This window comes from Macrobrachium rosenbergii, chromosome 46, assembly GCF_040412425.1.
Source record: "Macrobrachium rosenbergii isolate ZJJX-2024 chromosome 46, ASM4041242v1, whole genome shotgun sequence".
NCBI lineage: Eukaryota > Metazoa > Arthropoda > Malacostraca > Decapoda > Palaemonidae > Macrobrachium > Macrobrachium rosenbergii.
Window position 1 is genome coordinate 15,725,313 of NC_089786.1, and position 20,428 is coordinate 15,745,740.

General features: G+C 38.0%; 1 protein-coding gene across 31 annotated transcripts in view; it reads left to right on the plus strand.

Annotated features, from left to right (window-relative positions):
- The window catches only part of LOC136830241 (protein bicaudal C homolog 1-like), a 115,779-nt gene that overhangs the window by 68,636 nt on the left and 26,715 nt on the right, over positions 1–20,428 (plus strand). For 26 of the 31 annotated variants that reach the window (XM_067089571.1, XM_067089567.1, XM_067089568.1 and 23 more), the window contains 4 exons: positions 13,681–13,857; positions 15,548–15,780; positions 16,564–16,692; positions 18,377–18,486. In XM_067089571.1, the coding sequence (XP_066945672.1) occupies positions 13,681–13,857; positions 15,548–15,780; positions 16,564–16,692; positions 18,377–18,486 (649 nt within the window). Of the gene's footprint in view, positions 1–5,643; positions 6,147–13,680; positions 13,858–15,547; positions 15,781–16,563; positions 16,693–18,376; positions 18,487–20,428 lie in introns of all 31 variants that reach the window. The other 5 variants (XM_067089585.1, XM_067089587.1, XM_067089586.1 and 2 more) reach the window with 1 other exon arrangement.

Sequence of the window (20,428 nt, forward strand, 5' to 3'; positions counted from 1 at the left end):
TGTAAATCTTGCATGACAAAGGGAAGGGTTTAATTTTTCAGGCTCAGCAGGAAGGAACAGTAGGTTTATGCAAATTTTACCATTCTATTTTTACAAATTCAAGTTTGCATTAATATTGAGCAAGTATATTTTAGCGTTTCTGCAGCCTTGAATATACATTTATTGTTTTTTTAGCCTTTTATCTAGCCGCGCACTACGCACTTCATTATTATTTTTTTTAATATTTGGTTTTGAAAAAGGTATTATTGTATTTTTATTTTCCATGGTTTTATGGGGACGTTAGTTACCTTCAAGTAATAAATACCTACAGAGATCCCTCCTCCCAAAATCTAGTGTAACTGCTCATGATTAGGGCACCAACTGTGCCATCTAACACTAGTTCCCCCCTCCCCCTTTCTACTATAATCTGCTCCTCTTCGCCGACATCACAACTTTATTTTCTCCTTCTGTTAAGCTTTGGCATTCTCTTCCTGCCCGTTTTTCCAGAGTTAACACCCCTCATTCTCGCCAGGAGGCAATCCTATTTTTACTTTTGCCATATTTCTGTTTCTTCGGAACCGGTCAAAGCTCACGGCGTTTGCTTTCCCGTCCTGTTACTCTTAAAAAGAAAACAAGTGAGGTCAGACTCCTCTTGTGAGGAGAGGCGGCTTTATTCTGGAAACATGAAAGAAGTGGAATCCACTTCCCGGCATTTATTGTAGGATAATAAATAGATCATGCATGTTTACCTTCGATTTTGTGACGGCTTCAGTTAACGTAACGAATTTTTAAATTCAAGTTAGCGTAACGGTTTTTTTGTCATTTCTAGAAAGGATGGACAATTTTTTTTCTTTACCGGGATGACTGGTGAAAATCAAGTCGTAAGTTGAACAGGAAAAGCAAATGATAAGCAGCGCACATACTGCTCTTATATTTTATAGATATTGGAAACTTTGTCTGTGTACTGTAAATGCTCATGTATCTACTTCAGAATGTTCCATGGCCTGTTCACATTTTTGTGGTTAGATGCATTGTAAAAATGCTTTTAACAACTATTTAACACGAGTTTTTAGACGAACACGAGTATGTATGAATTTATGCTCGTGTTTGAGAAGTACTGATATTGGTAGGTCTGCCGTAAGTAAATATGCAAATGTAGTATGCACAATTATGTGATTTGAGGATTCATTCGAACACTGATGGGAAGAGCCAGGTTCAAAAATTTTGAACAACAAGGCCCTCTCTCTCTCTCTCTCTCTCTCTCTCTCTCTCTCTCTCTCTCTCTCTCTCTCTCTCTCTCTCTCTCTCTCTCTCTCTCTCTCTCTGGTTAGCAACGTGCCGACCCAAATGAAAGTGGCTAGGTGGATCTGCAAATACTGCATGACATCATGTGTAATTAAAGTCGTTGGGGCCATTAACGGTTGGCTGTCATTTATACCCATTAATTAGCACCCAAATGAGTCGAGTATAGGTGTGATTTGTGACTGAACAAACCAGGTCCAGACAGAGCTAGAGTTGTCAGGTCAGTGTAGAGACAAATAAGGGGTTAGCAGGTGGTAGAGAGAGAGAGAGAGAGAGTTGATTATCTAAAACATTACTCTTTCCCATCTTCCGGAGCTTTGGTTGGCCGGAGAGTTGGGAGTTGAGTTAAATTCAAAGGGTCAGTGAATTCCAGCCGCTGAAACTGCTACAGGGTCTGAAAGCTTGAGTACCATGCCGAAAGCACCTCATGGTTTTATACTTTTCGAGTAAAATGTCACTGTACGCCCTCGTACAAGTTGTATATGATGCTGTAGACTATAGAGATAAAAAATATATCTTTGGGCCAAATAAAAAACCTCGTTAACCCGGAATGAATGATAAAAGGACCCTCCCGTCTTGACCATAGAGGATCGTTCTAAGAATTGCCAGACCACGAGCCGCCTCGAGCTTGACAGTGATAGGATAGGAGTCCTTCCAGGAAGGACTGCTTTAAATAGAAGCGACAGTTTGGCCTTGATAGAGCCTCGAAGGACTTGTCGTGCGCATGCGCATGGGCCAAGATCCACCGGACAAGGATTCTAGAAAAGAGGTAGGACTTCCTTCGGCGATGGGTACTGTTACGTACTGAATATTGGCACATTCCGTGGTTCAGGTCAAGTCTGGTAATTGTTGCCTGGCTCTGTAGTTGTACATCTTGACATCTTGAGGAAAATTGCCTAAAAATAAACAAAGGGTAACGATTGTTGAATATCATGCATATCATGCATACGCTAAAACCTGGGGAGTGAGTTTAGTTCTTTTGTATTTGTAAGTATGGATGATCTTGAAAGATATAAGATGAAATACACGTGAACCGAAAAATCTCCTCTTACTGCTAAAACATTTGTTACTTTGAATTAATGGACGCAAGCTGAAAGACTTTGTACTCTCTTATATTGATGGATGGATTGACAAGGGTGTACTGTGCGTAGCCTATGTATACAGCCGGTTCCAAAGGTCGTCTTGAGCCTGTAAACAGAAGTCAGTTTTTTAACGAAAAATCTATTGTTTCGTTTAGTTGCCAAGACCAGTAATATACGAAAGGACTGACATGTATAACGTAAGCCTATTTAAGCTGATATTCATATTTACGAAATTTTCATATTTATGAAATTTCTTTACCAAACATTGTGTCTGTGCAGAAAGGCCTGTTTGTAGTGACAGACTTCATTCGTGACATAAATTCATATGATAGTCACTGACAGTTAGTAGTGTAACGGATGTAATAGTTATGAATGGGGAAGTCTGGTGTAATTTTCGGTATCAGAAAACTATCGTAATTTCATCTGTCCCATCCGAAATCTCTCTCTCTCTCTCTCTCTCTCTCTCTCTCTCTCTCTCTCTGAAAAAGTAGAAAAAATAAAGAAGTGATTGATCACGGATCCGGCAAAGCGATGATAAGGGAAGGACCTCGACTAGGTCACTTGAACCCCCCAGGGTGGAACCATTCATTTAAGTAGGATTCTCTTTCTCGAAGGCAGGCCATGACGATCCTTCTGGCGAACGCTGTCGGTTATCCAGCTCTTAATTCGTTAATAAATTGACTTCTTGTGGCGTTTGGACGCGGAACTCGTGTTTTGTAAGCATCGAATTCACGGGAAAGCCCGCGTGAACTCTCCACTTGGCAGACTCCTTGAATGTAATATTTTGTTAATGAGCAGCTTTCGAGGAATTGATAACAACTCCCCAGCCTACCCCCACCCCCACATGGTCTTCGAGGAAGTGGTAACCCCCATCACCCCCGAGTTTCTTTGAGAGTCTTAAACAACGAAAGGAATTGTAGGTGTGAGAGTTCTGAACTTAAACGATGTTTGTGTTTTAAACGTTGGTGTGTTGGGGGAAGAGGGGGGGGAGGAGGAATGCTCCCCACCAGCTGTTGAGTTGGTGGAGAGGCAGAGGGGTCATGTTGGAGTTCAGTGGAGATAGCGGAGATGCTGTTGGAGTGAAATTGATGGGGGTGAGGGATAGGTGTTGGAGGTACAATATGTCCATTTTTTGATATTGAGCTCAGTCCTACTTGGGGAGGGAATTCCTCATTCTTCATTTAGTTATTGAAATTGTGGTGGTATTTGATATGTCTATGGTAAATAAATATTATCATTATTATTAGTAGTAGTAGTAGCAGTCGTAGTAATGACGGTCATATTAGTTAGTAATAGTAGTAGTAGCAGTTCCCAGGAGTCTTGTGTGGTTAAGCGGACTTGTACAGGGCTTCTTTTAAAATCCGTACAACGGGTTCATTATGGGATTCTCTCTCTCTCTCTCTCTCTCTCTCTCTCTGTGTGTGTGTGTGTGTGTGGATGAGATGCGTCTGTATGTATGTGAATTTAAATATGTATTCTCTCTCTCTCTCTCTCTCTCTCTCTCTCTCTCTCTCTCTCTCTCTCTCTCATTATTAGATCATAGAAATATGTCAACTGCGCACGTTTCAACAGCTCCATTCATCCGCGTTGGCAAGTGGAAAGTAATTGAAGAATTGTCATTTCAAGATGGAGCACCTCTCCTTCTTCAATGGTTGATTCGATTGAGAAGGTTGAGGCTGTCAATTGAAACAAGGTCGAGTGGCGATCAGTGGGGGTATTTCAACCCCTTCAGCGCGAGGCGATGTGGTATTACTGTTCGTATTTATAAAGCGGATGGGTCTTCCTCTCTCACGAACTTAGGTGATCCTTGATTTATGTACATCTTGAATTATTGGAACCGCCGCGTCATTGAAGATAGGTATATCTATTCGTTTCAACAAAGAACTATGGGTACGTGAGTCATTTAAGAACGTATTCTCGGAGTGAAGGAAATCTTCATTGAATGGGGTAATTTTTTAGTATTGTAAGAGCAGATTATATTATGAGTTATATTTTAGTTCTAAACGAGAATGTTTATAAAGACTTTAAAATATAACTTCCGTAAAATAAAACTTCCCAAATATTGTGTCTGCGTTTAGCGTAAATAACGGGATATTGTCATGTATTCTTCAGTAATATCGAAGATATGCTATTTTCATTCTGACTCAATTGGAAGAGATATCATTTAAAAAAGAATACTGTTTCTGTGATCGTAACTCCTCATTGAAGCGGTGTGCGCCGTGATCTCTTTTTGATTCTCAGCAGTTGTTTATACAGATACGTAGAGCCGTTGTATAATATCCAGGCTTGCTACGCATGTATACTCATCTTTCAGCATTGTATTGTGTGCACATATGAAATGGTGGCAATAATATTCCTTCCAGGACAGGGCTGATAAATGACTAATCCTAAGGGAAAGTATTCAAATGAAATGGTCTTTTCCGTCGCCCCTCGTGTAAAGATATCCAAATGTTGACACTCCCAGAAGAACCATTTTCTGCAAGACAATTATGACGTCATGCTGTCATCAGTGTTCAGTTATCTTGTCTGGGTGAGGAGTTCTTTGTTATGACGATAAGCTTACCTCATTACGTTCAACTAGCATTTTCCAGAATTGTGTGCAGGGTAATTTGATTAAGTAGGTCCCTAGTAGTCTTTAGGTAATTTGTGTATTTTTCCATTTTGTGGAGATTATGCAATGATTTTTCGGTTCTCCGAAACTGGTAAATATAAAGTATAGTTCTCTCTCTCTCTCTCTCTCTCTCTTTTCTTGAAAACTGCAAGGAAAGCATTTTTCGAGATTTCATTGCCAAATAAGCAAGTGACGACGTGTAGTAAATCACAGGTGAAAACCGTTTATCGGGAGGGCACGGCCTATCACTTTTTCCCATCTTGTGAGCGTTAAAGAAAACGCAGCCAGATAATGCGATATAGATAAAGGTGACGAGATAAAGCCAACATTTCTGCCTGAATGTGATGTACTGGCCTCCACTCAGTTCGGTGGCTTAGTAGTGTACACATATCGAAGCCCTTTGTTCAAATATTGGAATGAAGTTCCTTTTGCTTCCGTATTTTGATATGCTAAAGGATAATTTGATATGCTAGAGTATTAAAAAATAGGAAGTTTACGAGTTGTCTGGCGAAAGTGGTATTTTAAAACTTTGGGGCTTTTAAGTATTGGTAGAGAGGACGGGATTGTGTTATCTTACGTAAACATCCGAAGACTTAGAGTTATGCCTTGTTTCAATGTGGAGTTGCGGTCATGAGCTGTGTGGTCTTAAAGTTATTTATGTTGTGGCAGGAAACGATTTGTTTCAGTATTTATCTAAGACAGGAAAACGAAGAAAATGGTCAAGTTTAAAAGCAAATATCGTGTGTAAACTTTGGTTGCAAAGAAACTTCTTTAGTCTGATATGTGGAATTATGTGAGCTCTATTTGCCCTCATATACAAACGCTTCAACTGAGTTTTTATTGGGGTCTATTTTACGAGCCAGTTTTTGAGGAACGATCGAGGGTATGAAAAGGTCATGGGTTGGTGAGTAAAAGTGTGTTTAGTGCACCGCGGCCTTCCTCAAAAGTGCGGTTTGCATGAAGGATTGAAATTGTGGAATGTAATCCTGGAAGATGACTTGGGGAATCGAAGGATGCGGCCTTGAATTGGCCTTCAGGAGCCCTACACTATCAGATTTCTCAAAAGTTGTGTGTCCTTAAATCCTCTTGATCAAGTGAGGATTTTATATAAGAAAAAATGGACATCTTTGCTGGAGATATAGAGATAGATTTACCACCTGATGAGGAGGAGGGTAAGTTGAAGGTGCTCTTTTGTACAATCAGAATATGCCCTTGTTCAGATCGAAGGGTTTTAGTCCAGTTTTGTCATGATAATCCTTAAAAGTGGCGGTTGTTCTGGCCCAAACAGCACACCTTATGATTGCATGTTGTCATGTTGTATATTCTGAATTTTATAATTATATTTAATTGTGAGTTGTCCTTCAGTTAATTGTGATTATTAATTCGTTAATCAGAAAGTTTCTAGAAAGTACTGTCATCTGCCGTAAGTCTGCAAACTCTCAAGATTGGAAATTTCAGCTTGCAATAGTTTTATTTTTTCGTAACACTCTTATCAGATCATTATGAAATCACATTTGGTCTGATTAATGATGCCTCGCAACTCCCTTTCTTGGGATGTGTATGAAGATTAGATGAGTCATATATTCATTGCGAAGTTATTTTGGGTATAAATAAGCATTTTAGGTATCAGTTCATCATCATGTAAGTGGAAGATAATGTTTTTATGATTGCTATGATTGTTCGAGCTGATATGATGATATTTTTGCGGTACCTTGCTCCATAAATGTCTCATAATCAAGGTTTGATATTAACTGACTTTGGTCAGGCATATTTTTTGCACAGTTTCTAGCAAGAGGCTGTGGTTAGGCAAAGTTGGTATTAGGTGAGTGAGATTTATATCTGAAGTGTAGGAGGCTCCCATTGGATAAGCACATCTGTTATATTCAGTCAGTCTCTCAGGGTGTAAACATGTAAACACTGCTTCTCAAGTTCCCAAATCCCTCTTTGTGACATACTTTTCCTTGTGTGCTCTTGACATGGTCAGTCCATTTCAAATAATTTCTTGCCTAGAAACATATTCTTCTGCTGCATCTGCACTGTCTCAGAATGGATGTACTGTCCAGCTGTGAGTTCACCAGTTTTTTTCATTGTAAGGTGAGACTGGCTTGGTTGCCCAAATCAAGTTCAGTTTATTCATGGGATGACCAGACCAAATACCTCCTTCAAAAAAAGACAAAGATTAAATGTTTTGGGTTGTAGGTGTAGGAAAAATGTCATACCTAAACTACTTTGTAGTAACCAACACGTGTTGCTTTTCTGTTTATAAATCTTCACCTGTTGTATAGAATAACATGCTTAAAGTGATTTTATGTCAAGGATGTAGGAAAGAAAGTGAGAACATAATTCATCAGATTAAAATGGCTTTTGACGCAGGAAAAACTTATTTTTGATTGAACCTGTGAGTCCTCAAAGAAGTTACTCTCATGGTCTTTAGAGCTCGGTCCTTAGAGGGGCTCTATAAGATAAGTCAACCAATTTCAAAGAATTCTCTTCTAGTACCAAAAATAGGTTTTTCTTATGTAAAAACCTCTTTTTTGATAGCTTAGCCAATGTTCATCCTCAAAGGAGCTTACAAAAGAAATTGACAGGTGACAAAATGGAAGAGCTCTTAAAATTCAGTCCCAGCAACCCAGATAAAATTTTTGGTCCCAGGTTTAAGCCACAAGTTATAAACCACATACTGTACTTTATTCCAGATACCCATAGGATTTGGCGACAAAAGAACACAAAACTAAACACGACCTAATAATTATTAAGATGTAGTTCTAAAGTGACTTACCCTCAGCCCATGTAGAGAGTGGTTTGCTTGTGCTGGGGTGTACAAAAATCGGACCTTCTGGGATGTTTGCCGTTACCTTTAGGTAAACCATAAATGCTTCAACTGGGTGCAGTGTTTTATCTGACAAACTGAGTTTCCTTATCAGAATAGATTTGCTCTTTTAAAGGGTTCTCATTCTTGGTCAGGAATGATGATCCAGAAGACAATAGTAAATGATGGTTTGCTGTATGAGTGATGTAGCTCCCTGTCTGAAGAGAGCCCAGTTCGCTAGTGTGAGCTCTTGATGCTAAAGCAGTCAAGAAGAGTCCCTTTTGCAGCATATGACTTGTAGTTGTAATGGGCCCACTGAATTGAGGGGATGATGAAAGCCTAAGCACATTATTCAGGGACCAAGTAATGGGAGCCTTGCAGGAGCAGGTTTTTGCAATGCAAAAAACCGGAGAAGTGAAGTAACAATTTCTATGTCAGAATCAATACCAAATCCATAAAGCAAGGGTTCTGACAGTGCTGCCCTGTATGCCACGATTTATTGTGACAGCAAGGCACTTGTCTTCAAAAGAGTATACTGTATAAGAAAATGTAGAAGGGTTTCAACAGAGCTCTCACCTGGGCTCTCAGCATCGGTATAATGTAACCATACTCTCCATACAGACTGATATTGTTGAAGAGATGATGTCTGTAGTTTCTGCACTAGGTACCTAGCAATGTCGGATGGGTAGTTTTCATGGTAGACGATTAAAAAATCCTCACGTGAAGGTCTCCGTTCAGAAAGGAGGACGCATAGATGACTTTCCCTCGTACTGTCTGGGATAGAACAGTGGATGTTAATGGAATTGAGTGCTTCGCTCGTTGTTGAAGTAGGTACCTAGCAATGTTGGATGGGTAGTGTTCATGTTAGACGATTAAAAAATCCTTACGTGAAGGTCTCGGTTCAGAAAGGAGGATGTGTAGAGGACTTTCCCTCCTACTGTCTGGGATAGAACAGTGGATGTTAATGGAATTGAGTGCTTCGCCCGTTGTTTAAGTAATAGGAACCAATGCCTGTTCGGCAGGTTTGGGGCTAATAAGTAAGCTCTTCCGTTGAAAATTAGAAGTTTGTTCGGTGGAGGAAAAAGGTATATCATCCTCTATTTGCTCTGGTTGTGTAAGAATGTGTCTCTCACTATTGCTTGGTTGTCCAGGTTCAGAGGTACATACACTGGAAGTTGCATGTGGCAAACAGGTCCACTTAAGGAAAGTGGCGTAGCTGGCATTCCATCAGTCAGGGGCCCAGGCAGGGTCAAGATATTTTTTGGGGCGCCAAAGAAAATTACACAAAACTAATGTACCAATTCTGGAATTAGTAAAATATACTATTTTTGAATGTATATATTTATGTGAATGAAGGATAATAATAGGTTTAGTAATTAGTAAACCTGTATTTGAAATTATAGAGCTCAATTTTCAATTTTCAACTCTTTACTATATGCAAATGTATCGAGTACTGTAATATAAATTTCCTCACAAACTTATATTCAACTCTAGCCTAATTTCTACTATCAAGTTTTAATTTTCAACTATAGTATGATGTCCTTGTCATATAAATATATAAAAATAGTGCATATCATCAGTAACACAAAAGACTTGTGACCCCCCAGAATCTCTTCAAAATTTCAACCTTTCCCATTCCCTCTTCATCTCCTCTCCCTGGAAATTAACTCTGAGCAGCAGTAGCAAATTGGTTTGCACTTATTCGAAATTGTAACTATAGTTTCAGTTATTCATACATAAGTTGGTAACATTAAGTTGGATCAAAATATCATGAACAAACATGTCATATATGTTAAAAACCTATAACTATAATTCTGCTTTTGACCATCAAAGAGTTAAAGTTTAGCTACAAGGGAGTTTCAACCTTGGGGGGCGGGCCAAGCATCTGACTTGGGGACCCCATCCCCATACCCCCATAACAACACCACTGCATCCAGATGTGGAAGCATGTTGGTAACAAATTGAAAAGAGTGATTGTTTAACATCCACTCAATTGAGGTTCTTTATCCCTTGATAGAGAGTGCTATTACATTGAAAGACCTTGTGAGGTGAATTGCAGAAAAGTGCCACTTCATTGCTTGCGCCATCCAAAGGATGGATAGCATTACTGCAATAAGAGGAGAGGAATGTGTGCACGGCCTCTTGATGCAGGACATTGCAGTCCTGTTGTCTAGGACCAACAAAATGTGTGTCCCTTCTGGAGGTTTCAGTTTTCTGAGAGACAGGAAGACAGCCATCAGCTCCAGAAAGTTGATATGGCACGTCCTCAACTTTCTGACTTCTTTGGTCCTTTGATGAAGTCGAACGCGAATCTTTTTTTCCACAGATGCAAACTGTAACAGGCCTATCATGCGCTCCAACTGATGTCTGGAAACTCTGGGCTGTGCAAGGAACCTTTTCAGGTCCTTCCCAATACTGTTTGGAGTATTGGTGGGGAGAGACAATTGGCTGTGAAGTCCCAGCTGCTGAAGGCATCTGCTGCGTGTAAGGCTGGATTTGTTCCAATTTATTAGAAAGCCTTTTTATTGGAGCCTGTTGACTACCACTCTTAGGCTTCGTAAACACACTTCTCTGATGGGGCCCCTGATTAGCCTGTCATCTAGGTATGCTACCAGTTGAATTTCTTCTGTTCTTAGTTCTTGGACAACTACATACTGTTGTTAATTTTGTAAAAACTCTTGGGCAGAAAGGAACAATGATAGAGATGTGCCAGTAAACATCTTTTAGATCCACAGAAATGATCCATGTCCCTTGTGGAATGATTGAACATACTTGGGCAGTGCTAGTCATCTGGAAACTGTGGCAGACAGTGTGATTGTTCAATTTTGATAGGTCAAGGACCACCCTCCATTCGGAGGAATCTTTCTTGGGGACACTGAAGAGACGTGCTTAGTGGCGAATATATGTTTCTCTATGGCTCCCTTTAGAAGGGCCTTTTGTGTGTAATCTTCTAAAGAGGGGTTTGGTTCTTGGTAAAAATATATATGGGTGGGTGGGGGGAAGGATGACACCATTTCCATCCTAGCCTCTTTAGGATACCACTGTCCCCCCCAAGGGTAGGACTTCCATTGCTTGTGATGCGTTAGAAGACAACCCCTTGACCGTACAATTCCGATTGGGCACAAATTCTTCTCTCGCCTTTAATGGGCATTTTAGGAGTTGATTTTCCTTTTCCCCAGTATGAGCATCTTTGCACTCTTCGAAAGGGATGCTTGTACTGCAGCTGCTGGTCTTTCTTCTGTTGTTGAGAGTATCCTTTAGAGGTGACTGGAGGCTTGTATGATAAGTCATAATGAACCTTCTTTGGTTTAGGAAGATGAAAATCTCGAGTCCATTGTTAAGTACCCTGGTATTAATGCTAAATAGGGAACATTATCATAAAAAACTGTTCAGTTCAGTAAGTAAGTACTATAATTAACCAATTAGTTTTACTCAACAACAAGGTTTGGAAGTTGAGCATGATCGAAAGTTTGCTATGGCTTTACATAGCTGTATGAACGGTTAGGCTATTACTAATTGAAAAGGAAGTAGCTTAGCATATTTACTAAGTAGCCCAGATAACTACTAAGATAGAAGGTCATATACCAAAGGTCTTTAAGAACAACACTTCAAAAGTATTACTTCAGTATGATTAAACATTGTTTGTCGGCTAGCAAAAATGGTATTGTAAACAATTAAAACAAACCTAATTCTTGTTCTGCGAGAGACACCGGCTCTCAAATTCAATGCAATAAACTACCACCTAAAAAATTTTTCAAAACTAAAACTTTCCACTGGGACTTAACACTGTGCACTTAACTTCCTTCAGAGTTTGGTTCTTCCATGACTACCAAAATATGATCTAGGAGCACTTGTACACACACAGATTCTTGTTAATTGTTGTGGAGATCAGAGAATAATGAGAGGTGGTCTGGTGTGGGGTGCGTGGTTCACACAATAATGATCATCGCGCAACTCTCTGTTGCCACATCTGCAGGTTAATAGGAATTGAACCTAGGCAGCTGCTGTAGCCCCCTTGTCTTGAGTCCGATACACATCAGTGTCAACATGCACTATGCTGACCAAGACCAACTAGAAGAGAATGCTTTGAAATTGGTTGGCCTACTTATGGAGCTCCTCTAGGGACCAAGTGAGAAACTCCTTTTGAGGACGAACAGAGGCTATGCTATCGAGGGTACAGTATACTATTAGAGGCAAGGGGATTCGGTATGGAACATAGGAGTTCATTCTCATTCTTATAACTTTATTATCCATCACTGTCATCTAACACGGGTGACATGGGACGTCAAGTTTTAAGAGTGGCAGTGTAATTGTACTTAGAATTTAGTGTATAGTGAGCCTTCATAAATGTGATGTCCTATTGGAAATGGTGTGATTTTTAGAAATAACAGCTGGCAAGGTATTGTAACCATTGCAAGCAGCCTATATTCATTGGGCATTACTTACTGTTTCTTTGTACTGTGTATACAGTAAGCAGTTCTAGGAGTTATATATTGTGAAGTACACAGTTTAATTCAAGGGCAGAATACCCATTGATGACAGGGATTTTTTTTAATGCCATTGTTACAGAAAATGGCTCTTTACTAAAATTGTTAGCTGGGGACTTTTACTTAACTAGAATCAGTGTCTTGTACTCTTTTATTCAGTATGAAGAATATCTGTTTAATATTTTTGGATCATTCACCAATTTTTTAACCTTGCTCCCCTATTAGGTTCTCAGGATAGTGAGTATACAGTTTATATTTTAAATTGTGGTTGTCCTTGTTGTGTTAACTATTATACCGTATTTCTTTTTTGTATGGTGTTCTTTGACATGCTCATCTTGCAGGATACTGTAAGGGCAGTTAATTTATTTGCTTAATTTTTCACCAGTTTGTTCATTAATGGTTTTTGTTTTCTTGCATTTCCATATATTTTAATAATGTAACATCCCTCTTGGTTTTGTGTTGGCTTGCCTATGCTTGTACATTTTATCGCTTCATATTTTTGTACTCGACAGCCCAAAATTCCCAATTTTTTCCCAGTGAATTCATGGCTTTTATTTTATTTTTTCTTCACTGTCTGTGTTGTATGGAGATATTGTGGTTTGCTATTGTAAAAATTGGACAGATCTCAGTACAGTATATACTGTGGAAGCTTTGTATTATTTGTGTAGGTTTTGTAAGTGGTATTGACATGACTTTGAATACTTGCCAACGTCATCCCGAATGTGTTTATAGCTCATTTGGCTTTTCAATCTTTTTGTCTCAATACATATAGGAGGACTTGTAAGGTATGTTCCTTGAAGTTTCTAGCTGGCATTGCATAATATGTAAACTCACGTCTGTATTGTTTACATTAGTTTTATTTGAGGGCTTTGCCTAAAGGGGAAATTGTGGGTACCAGTTCTTTACTGGTGGCTTCAGTAGAGGGACAGATGTCATCAGATGATTTGGCACCCTGGGACGTGCCTCCACCTCACTTGTTTCCCCACACTGAGCCACATGATGTTTGACTCCAGCTGTCATGCTGCTATCCCTTGGTTCCTTGACTGTTGATTTCTCAGTAAACCTCATCCAATACTGTAAAGGGCGTGGTAAGAGAATACTGTACCTCCATATTTTGTTTTTCGTATGTTCTATCATTCAAATTCTTAATGGTAAAATCTAGGGTTTGGGTAATATTTCTTGTTTCCTTTTAAGTAGGTTGTCTACTTGTATTTGAACTTGCTTTTGCAAGTTCCTGTATTTGTGAAAATATGAATTTTTAATGCAGTGATTTATTACCACCATGGCAGTGTAAAATGTTTATAATCATGCTTGTACAATAGGATCAACGCAGGGAAAATTAAATATGAACAAACAAATGTGATCAGAAATACTGTACTGGTTTGCTCATGTATTTATTTTTCTTTTTAGACCCTCATGTGCGGGTGGTTGGTGAACCTGAGGCAGTTCGGATTGCTGGAGCAATGGTTCGACATGAATTGGAACCCCACAGTAAAGTGACCATGAAACTTGACGTGTCATGGGTACATCATTCTCACCTTATTGGCAAAGGTGGCAACACCATCCAACCTATTGTAAAACGTACAGGTAAAGTAAAGAATGAATTTGGGATAACACAGTAAATTTAATTTTTCATGGTCAGTGTTATGGGATGAGTTTCTGCTTAAATAAGGAGCACACATCTTTTTTTTATACTAACTTTTATGATTATTGAAATTGTGTAAATTAATTAGGAAAGATCAGGAACTTTTTACCTATATATTTTCAGTTATGGTCTGAATGTTCATGAGGGAAAGGGTGAAATTTCATAAAGACAGTTCAGTTACATAGTTTAGTCATGAGCAACTAGTTTTTGTTGTAAGGCCTTTAGTCAGTCTGTTAGACTGTCTTGTCAAGCTTAGCTAGCCCTTAGTGGTTTAGGGGATTTCGGTTAAACTTGGTATCACAAATGTGCATGAAGGGGGATGTTCATCAATTCTGTCTATTAATCTACATTAGTTTTATTTAAGGGCTTTGCCAAAAGGTGAAATTATGGGTCCCAGTTCCATTGATTTTATAAAAAAACTGTAACTGTGGCCGTAAGTTTCATATAGTGATAGACCCCGTATTTGGATAGACTTCGTACCTGGCAGGCATACTCAGGAATGAGGACATTTCAGATGTTACCAGGCCTAGTGCACTATGGCCATGATCTTGAAATTGAAAATTGCTGGCATCTGACCAGTCATGTTTCCTGAATATCTTTTGTGAAAAGATTGTTGGATTTGTTACCATAATGGTTGTTTCTTCAGCACTTCATCGACCCAGCACTCCCAAAAAGTAAGATGCAAAACTTGTTCTTAATTGGAGTCTTCTGCTAATGTGACCCTGTCCTCAGAGATACAGAGCAGAGTAGTCTTTTATGTGGGGGTTTCACTTGGCCTCAACAAACATCAAGCAGTAGAGGACCACTTCCCTGGCAAAGAAAAGATATGTCACTAATGAACATTTCTGCCTGGTGATTGTGTAACTCAAGGGCCTGCTCACTTAGGAGGAAGGCCTTTTGGGCTGAAGTCTTGAAAGGATGATTTCTTCAAAAGAATTACACCCAGTTTGGCTGCAGTAGTATTGGCTCTCTTGTTTGGCATTAACATGCTGGTGTCATGTATTTGGTAAAACTTTCCACCAGGCAAGTAACTGTGGCTTCAGTTTACCTGAAGAGAATAATAGAAGTGTGATAGATTATAGTATGTATGTCATACCTCTGATGATTTTTGAGCATCACTCTTTACATTCTTTAAGAGGAATAGCAGATATTTGTGCAGTACCAAGAGCAAATAATGGGCAGGTAAATGTAAGGGAGTCAGTGACCTCAAAAAGATCTGGTGGAGCAATGTGGACTTCATGCTCTGAAGAAAATGTAGTACTATATTGGTGCACTATTTCCTTAGGTAATCAGATTTATACCAATGGTTTCATAGTTGGTGTGGTTTTTAATTTCAGTTTTATGTACTGTACTGTAATGGATCTGGATATAAGCACTTTCTTCCCAGAAAGCGATGAGTATTTACTTACTTGTCAGGATAGGAAGTTGTTTGTTCTGTATTATTGCAGCTGTAAAATTTTGTTTAGTACCGTACATCTATATTGTTTTGTACATTATAATTTTTCATGATGATAATACTATTAAATATTCAATATATTGATTTTTAACTTTGTGCCCTCCATGTGACAAAAGAACTTCTCATGATCACCAGGCCTGTGTACATTTAAGTTCAAGAACCTCGTTATTCCACAGGTGTGAGCATTCATTTTCCAGATGGCAACAAAAACAGTGAGGTGAGGAAGAGCAATCTGGTATCCATAAATGGCCGGGGTGATGATTTGTCAGGCTTGGAAGAAGCCAGGGCATGTATAAGAAATTTAACACCCCTAGTGTTCACGTTTTCTCTCTCTGCTAGTGCTCAATTCATCAACATATCAGATCCCAGTTTGCTCATACAACAACTGCAAAATACATATAATGTGCAGGTAAGTACTTTGATGGCATGTGCAACATTTTTACTTCAGTTCTTGCCTATTTTCTCTCATTTGAGTTGTATTCCTTCAAGCTACTCCTTCAAGAGTAGGGATGTCATCCACTAGGCTGGTATCTGGTAATGCAGAGATCTTCAATAGGTGGTGAGCATCATTTTTATGGTGCAACTTTATATCTAGTTAGTCTAGTACTAGTTTTTCATCTTATTCAATTGTATATTATTAGGCATCATTGGTAGGTATTTTAGATTAGTAATTTTCTTATTTTGACAAGTTAATCAGCAGTAATATTGGCAAATAAAAAGATTCCATTTGATAAGGTTGTAACAAGTAATTTCAGGAAAATGGGAAATTGGCACTAAGCAAGGACAGATTTAGAAGTTGCTAGTTGCAGTACAGTGGAGATATGTAATCAGAATATATCAGTACAGTACTCTGATTACATATATGTAGGAAGCGTTGTGATGAGTTAATCTTTGGCATTGGTGATCAGGTTATCTAATGTCCAAAAATTAGTTTACCTTGAAGGTAAGTACTTAACCTGCCTAGTTCATGAAAATAATTTTATCTCTGTGAAAGTAATTGCTGTAGGTTTTTCAGACTTGCCAATTTTTATATAATGTTTTGGATTGAATTGAAAGGATTTGTTTGAGATTTTTATTTGTGAATTAAACTTTTCTATTTTCAAGTCCTTGCCTCTCAAGAGTTAGTGTTTCTGTTAATCTTCAAAATTAAAAATATAAGCTTCTAAGTGTCAGATGTTCGAATATGTTGCAGGTTGATCTGAAAGTAACAGATGATCTTACTCCCATGATTGTGGGGTCAGTGAGGGGAGATGAGTTGGATGCGGTCCGTGTAAAGGAAGCTACCCTTTGCATTTTACAAGCATATTGTGATACATTAGCTGTAAGTTTAGAATTTGTTTTGGAACATTTTTGATATATGTATACTTAAGTAGCATGTTCTTTTTTTAATGCTAAAGTGGATTGTGTTGTTATAAACTTTATATTGTTGGTCCTGATCGGGTTGCATTTCATCATTACCAGTAAGGAAAAATATTTTAAATTACTATTGCATTAACCCTTAAGGGACGGCATAATTCATCAGTGTGCAGCACCCCAGACCTGGGAAACTTTGAGGTCGGCAAAATAAAAAAAAAAAAATCACAGCAATGGGAAAAGAATGACACATACATTCACACTGTATAAATAAAAAAATTCTAAAAAATTTTCCCTACCTTCCAGGAGAAGTTGAAAGTGACTATTTACAACCCCTTGTGGGGCTTCATTTACAAGACAATTGCAAATTTTACCAACTTGTACTGTATATGTTTTTCCCAATAAATAAATTTATTGTATTTTGTAGAATTATTATTACTGCTCACACAATATCAAAACAGATCAGAAATAAAAGCAGTAACAAATTTTTGGCATATTTGTTGTAAAATATTCACATAAATTTACGAGAAGGAAGATTCAGTAACTTTTTTTTTCACTTTTACATGCTTTTCTAATATTTCTTTGCAATTTTCTCTGTGAAATTACATTTACAACTGACATACTATCGTAAAAGACAAAAACAAAAAAAAACAGCAACCCCTTCGTATATTTACAAGCAAATTTACAAAAAGACTCATGAGAGAAAGAGAGATGCAGTACTTCCCCCCTTGAAGTCATGAGCATTACTGATACTGGCCTAACTCTCATGTCTGTATAAAAGTTGCCATTAGTGAATTTATAGCATATAGAAGTATTGGCACCTTTGTTTCGAATCGTTATTACCATAACAGTGGTGCGTAATTCTGCTTCACACTGAAGCTCAACCCGTCCACCTCCCCAAACCTGTTTTACTTCACACTGAGGAGCAATCCGTCCCTCAAGGGTTAAAGAGGAAAGAGACCCTAACCCACCCACCCACCTGCAGTCCACAGAACATGCATTAAACTTGAAAACTTGATTGTAAGCACAGTATTTTACTCACCAAAACCTGTGTCCAGTCCAGACAAAGTTGCATGCAATTTTTCATAACCCTATCCCCTTCATCTGAAAATGCAGGTTTTTTTTATTGTATGCAATATTTATAAAATACTCAAGTGTAATCTCTCAGTTACAGTTATTCACATCAAAATCACATCTCAATCGTTCACATGAATTTTCACAGCAAATTCTGTTCTTTACCATGATTGCTTAACATCGACTGACTTGATAAGTTAAGCAACCCCCCCCCCAAATGCTTTGAGAACTGTGGCTGCATTCTTAAAAAGCACATGGAAACAGGAATAACATGTATGTGGTAGTTGTTTTTGGCCTAAAACTTTTCTCATTAATCTCTTACAAGATATCATGTCCTCAAAAAATTGGACCATACTGAGAGAATCACTTTTTCTTTTAATATGAAGGCCACTGTCACATGAAATTGATTGTGTGATTCATATTTTTATAGTACAGTAGTGTAATACTTGATAGAGTATTTGGAATAGATTTTAAAAATTACTTCAGAGCTTTTTTGTGGCTACATCTGCAATAGAAAAGTATAAGAGGTTTGATCCTTTTTGTATCTTGACTTTTGAAATTAAATTTTTTTTTTCCAGAAACAAATGCCTGTTCAGATGAGCTTGGAGATTTCTCCACAACATCATACTTTTGTTTTAGGACGTAATAATGAGACTTTGAAACGCATTATGCAGCGCACAGCTACAAAGTGAGTATGATATTTATAATTTTTTCCTATAATGTTTCATTCAAGTTTGTCATGATTGTATTAGATTTTTTAACAATATAGTTTCCTAGTTTTCTCCACATTTAGTAGGCCACGCCTGTAGTAGTAGTATTGGATTTCTGGTTCTCCTATGAAATAATTGAAGAAGTTTACCTATTTTTTTGCTCAGGTTGATAGTGTCATTTTCGCTACTACCAAATTATGGAGTATTCAAATGGCATTCTCCCTTGACAGTTTCATCCATTGCCATATGGTTATCTTTTCCCTTTAACCCTTTTAATATTTTTGTGTATACTGTATATACACAGTGTGCATATTTACCCATGCTGCCAAGTACTGTACACATATTTATGAACCACGGTAATGTATATATTGTACTTGCATACATTATATATATTTCACTTGTATGTATATTTATATAATTATTCCTGCATTCCTTTCCTTTCAATGTCATTCCACTTGAGCACTTGGTCTCTAAGCCTATAGAAGTCCTGTAAATCATGACCAAACACTGTCTCCCTGACCTCATTTTACCCCATTCTCCTCTTCTGCTGATGCATTGCTTAGTTTATAAGTATCTCAGTGGTGAGATGGGTGCATTTGGGCATTGGCAAAGGTGCTGGAGGAAAGAAAAATTGTGTGATCACTAATTGTCAAATTGGTTTTATGCCAGAGGTTCACAGTAGAAGCCCAGAAATACTGAGGCAACTAAAAAGAGGAAGTACATACTGTACTATGAAATGGGGAAGAGATTAAATTTTTTTTATTCCTTATCCAAAATTCTGAAAACCACATTTTTTTGTGGAGGGCACAGTGTCAGTCATAAGGTCATAAGATCAATGTAATGCAATGCCATTTATAGCCCTGCTTATTGTGAAAATTCTTGTTTACCCTGTATACTTGCATATCATATGACTTTCCAAGTTATTTAATTAATGTAATTTTAGAGGACTGCACCATATACACAGGCATTACTAAATATGTGTGAATTGTTTGCCTCAGTTTAGCTGTTACAGTGACACTGCAATTGTAAAAGTAAAATAGTAAAGTTGCATTTAATAATTTTAATAAAACTATATTTAGCCCAGCTGGTGGGTGTTGAGAATTATATGCATGATGATTATTACCTTGACGTATTCTATGCAGAATTTTACGCAGAAAAGCAAAAACAGTTATACTTTATAAGGACACTGAACTGGGGAAGAATCTGTTACCTATCAGCCTTATTGTAAGTTCATAGGTTTAATCTGTGGTACATACTTGAACAGGAGAGCACAAATTACGCACTTAAAAGTATTATGCTTGATAAAAACAAGCTTACCAAGCTTTGGGGAGCTGGCAGATCAACCAGGGATCACAATACAAAGCAAATGCTCTGTTTTTAGATTAGAAAGTCAGATATTTAGTTCAGCATTTTAAATTTGTATATATAGTTCAGCATCAAATCAGAACTGACAAGCTGAACCCAGTTCACAGTAAATGATTTAAGTGAATGTGTCATAAATAAAACCCTTACAAAGGTGTTTTGACAATGCGAAGTTGCGCCTTTGTCCTATATGAATGGCCTCAGCCATGTATTTTAACTTGAAAGCCAGGGAAGATGAAAACCTTGTGCACCTTGATCTCGAGTTGCAAGAGGGCCTTATAAGCTGATTGAGCTGTTTTTCTGGGGATGATCTGCCTGACAAGCAAAAGTGTTGCCTGAGGACATTCAAAGACCACAAATCTTCATATATATGAGTGATGGAGTTGTGTTGAAACACTGACGTTTCATAGCACAGTGTATTAATGGCGAACATAGGATGAGAAACATCTGTTAATTGATATAGTAAGTTATGATTTCTGCAAATAAGCAAACATGCTCATTTTTATCTTTGCAAGGGTACTAGTAAAATAACATAATACTGCTGCCCATTTAATGCTC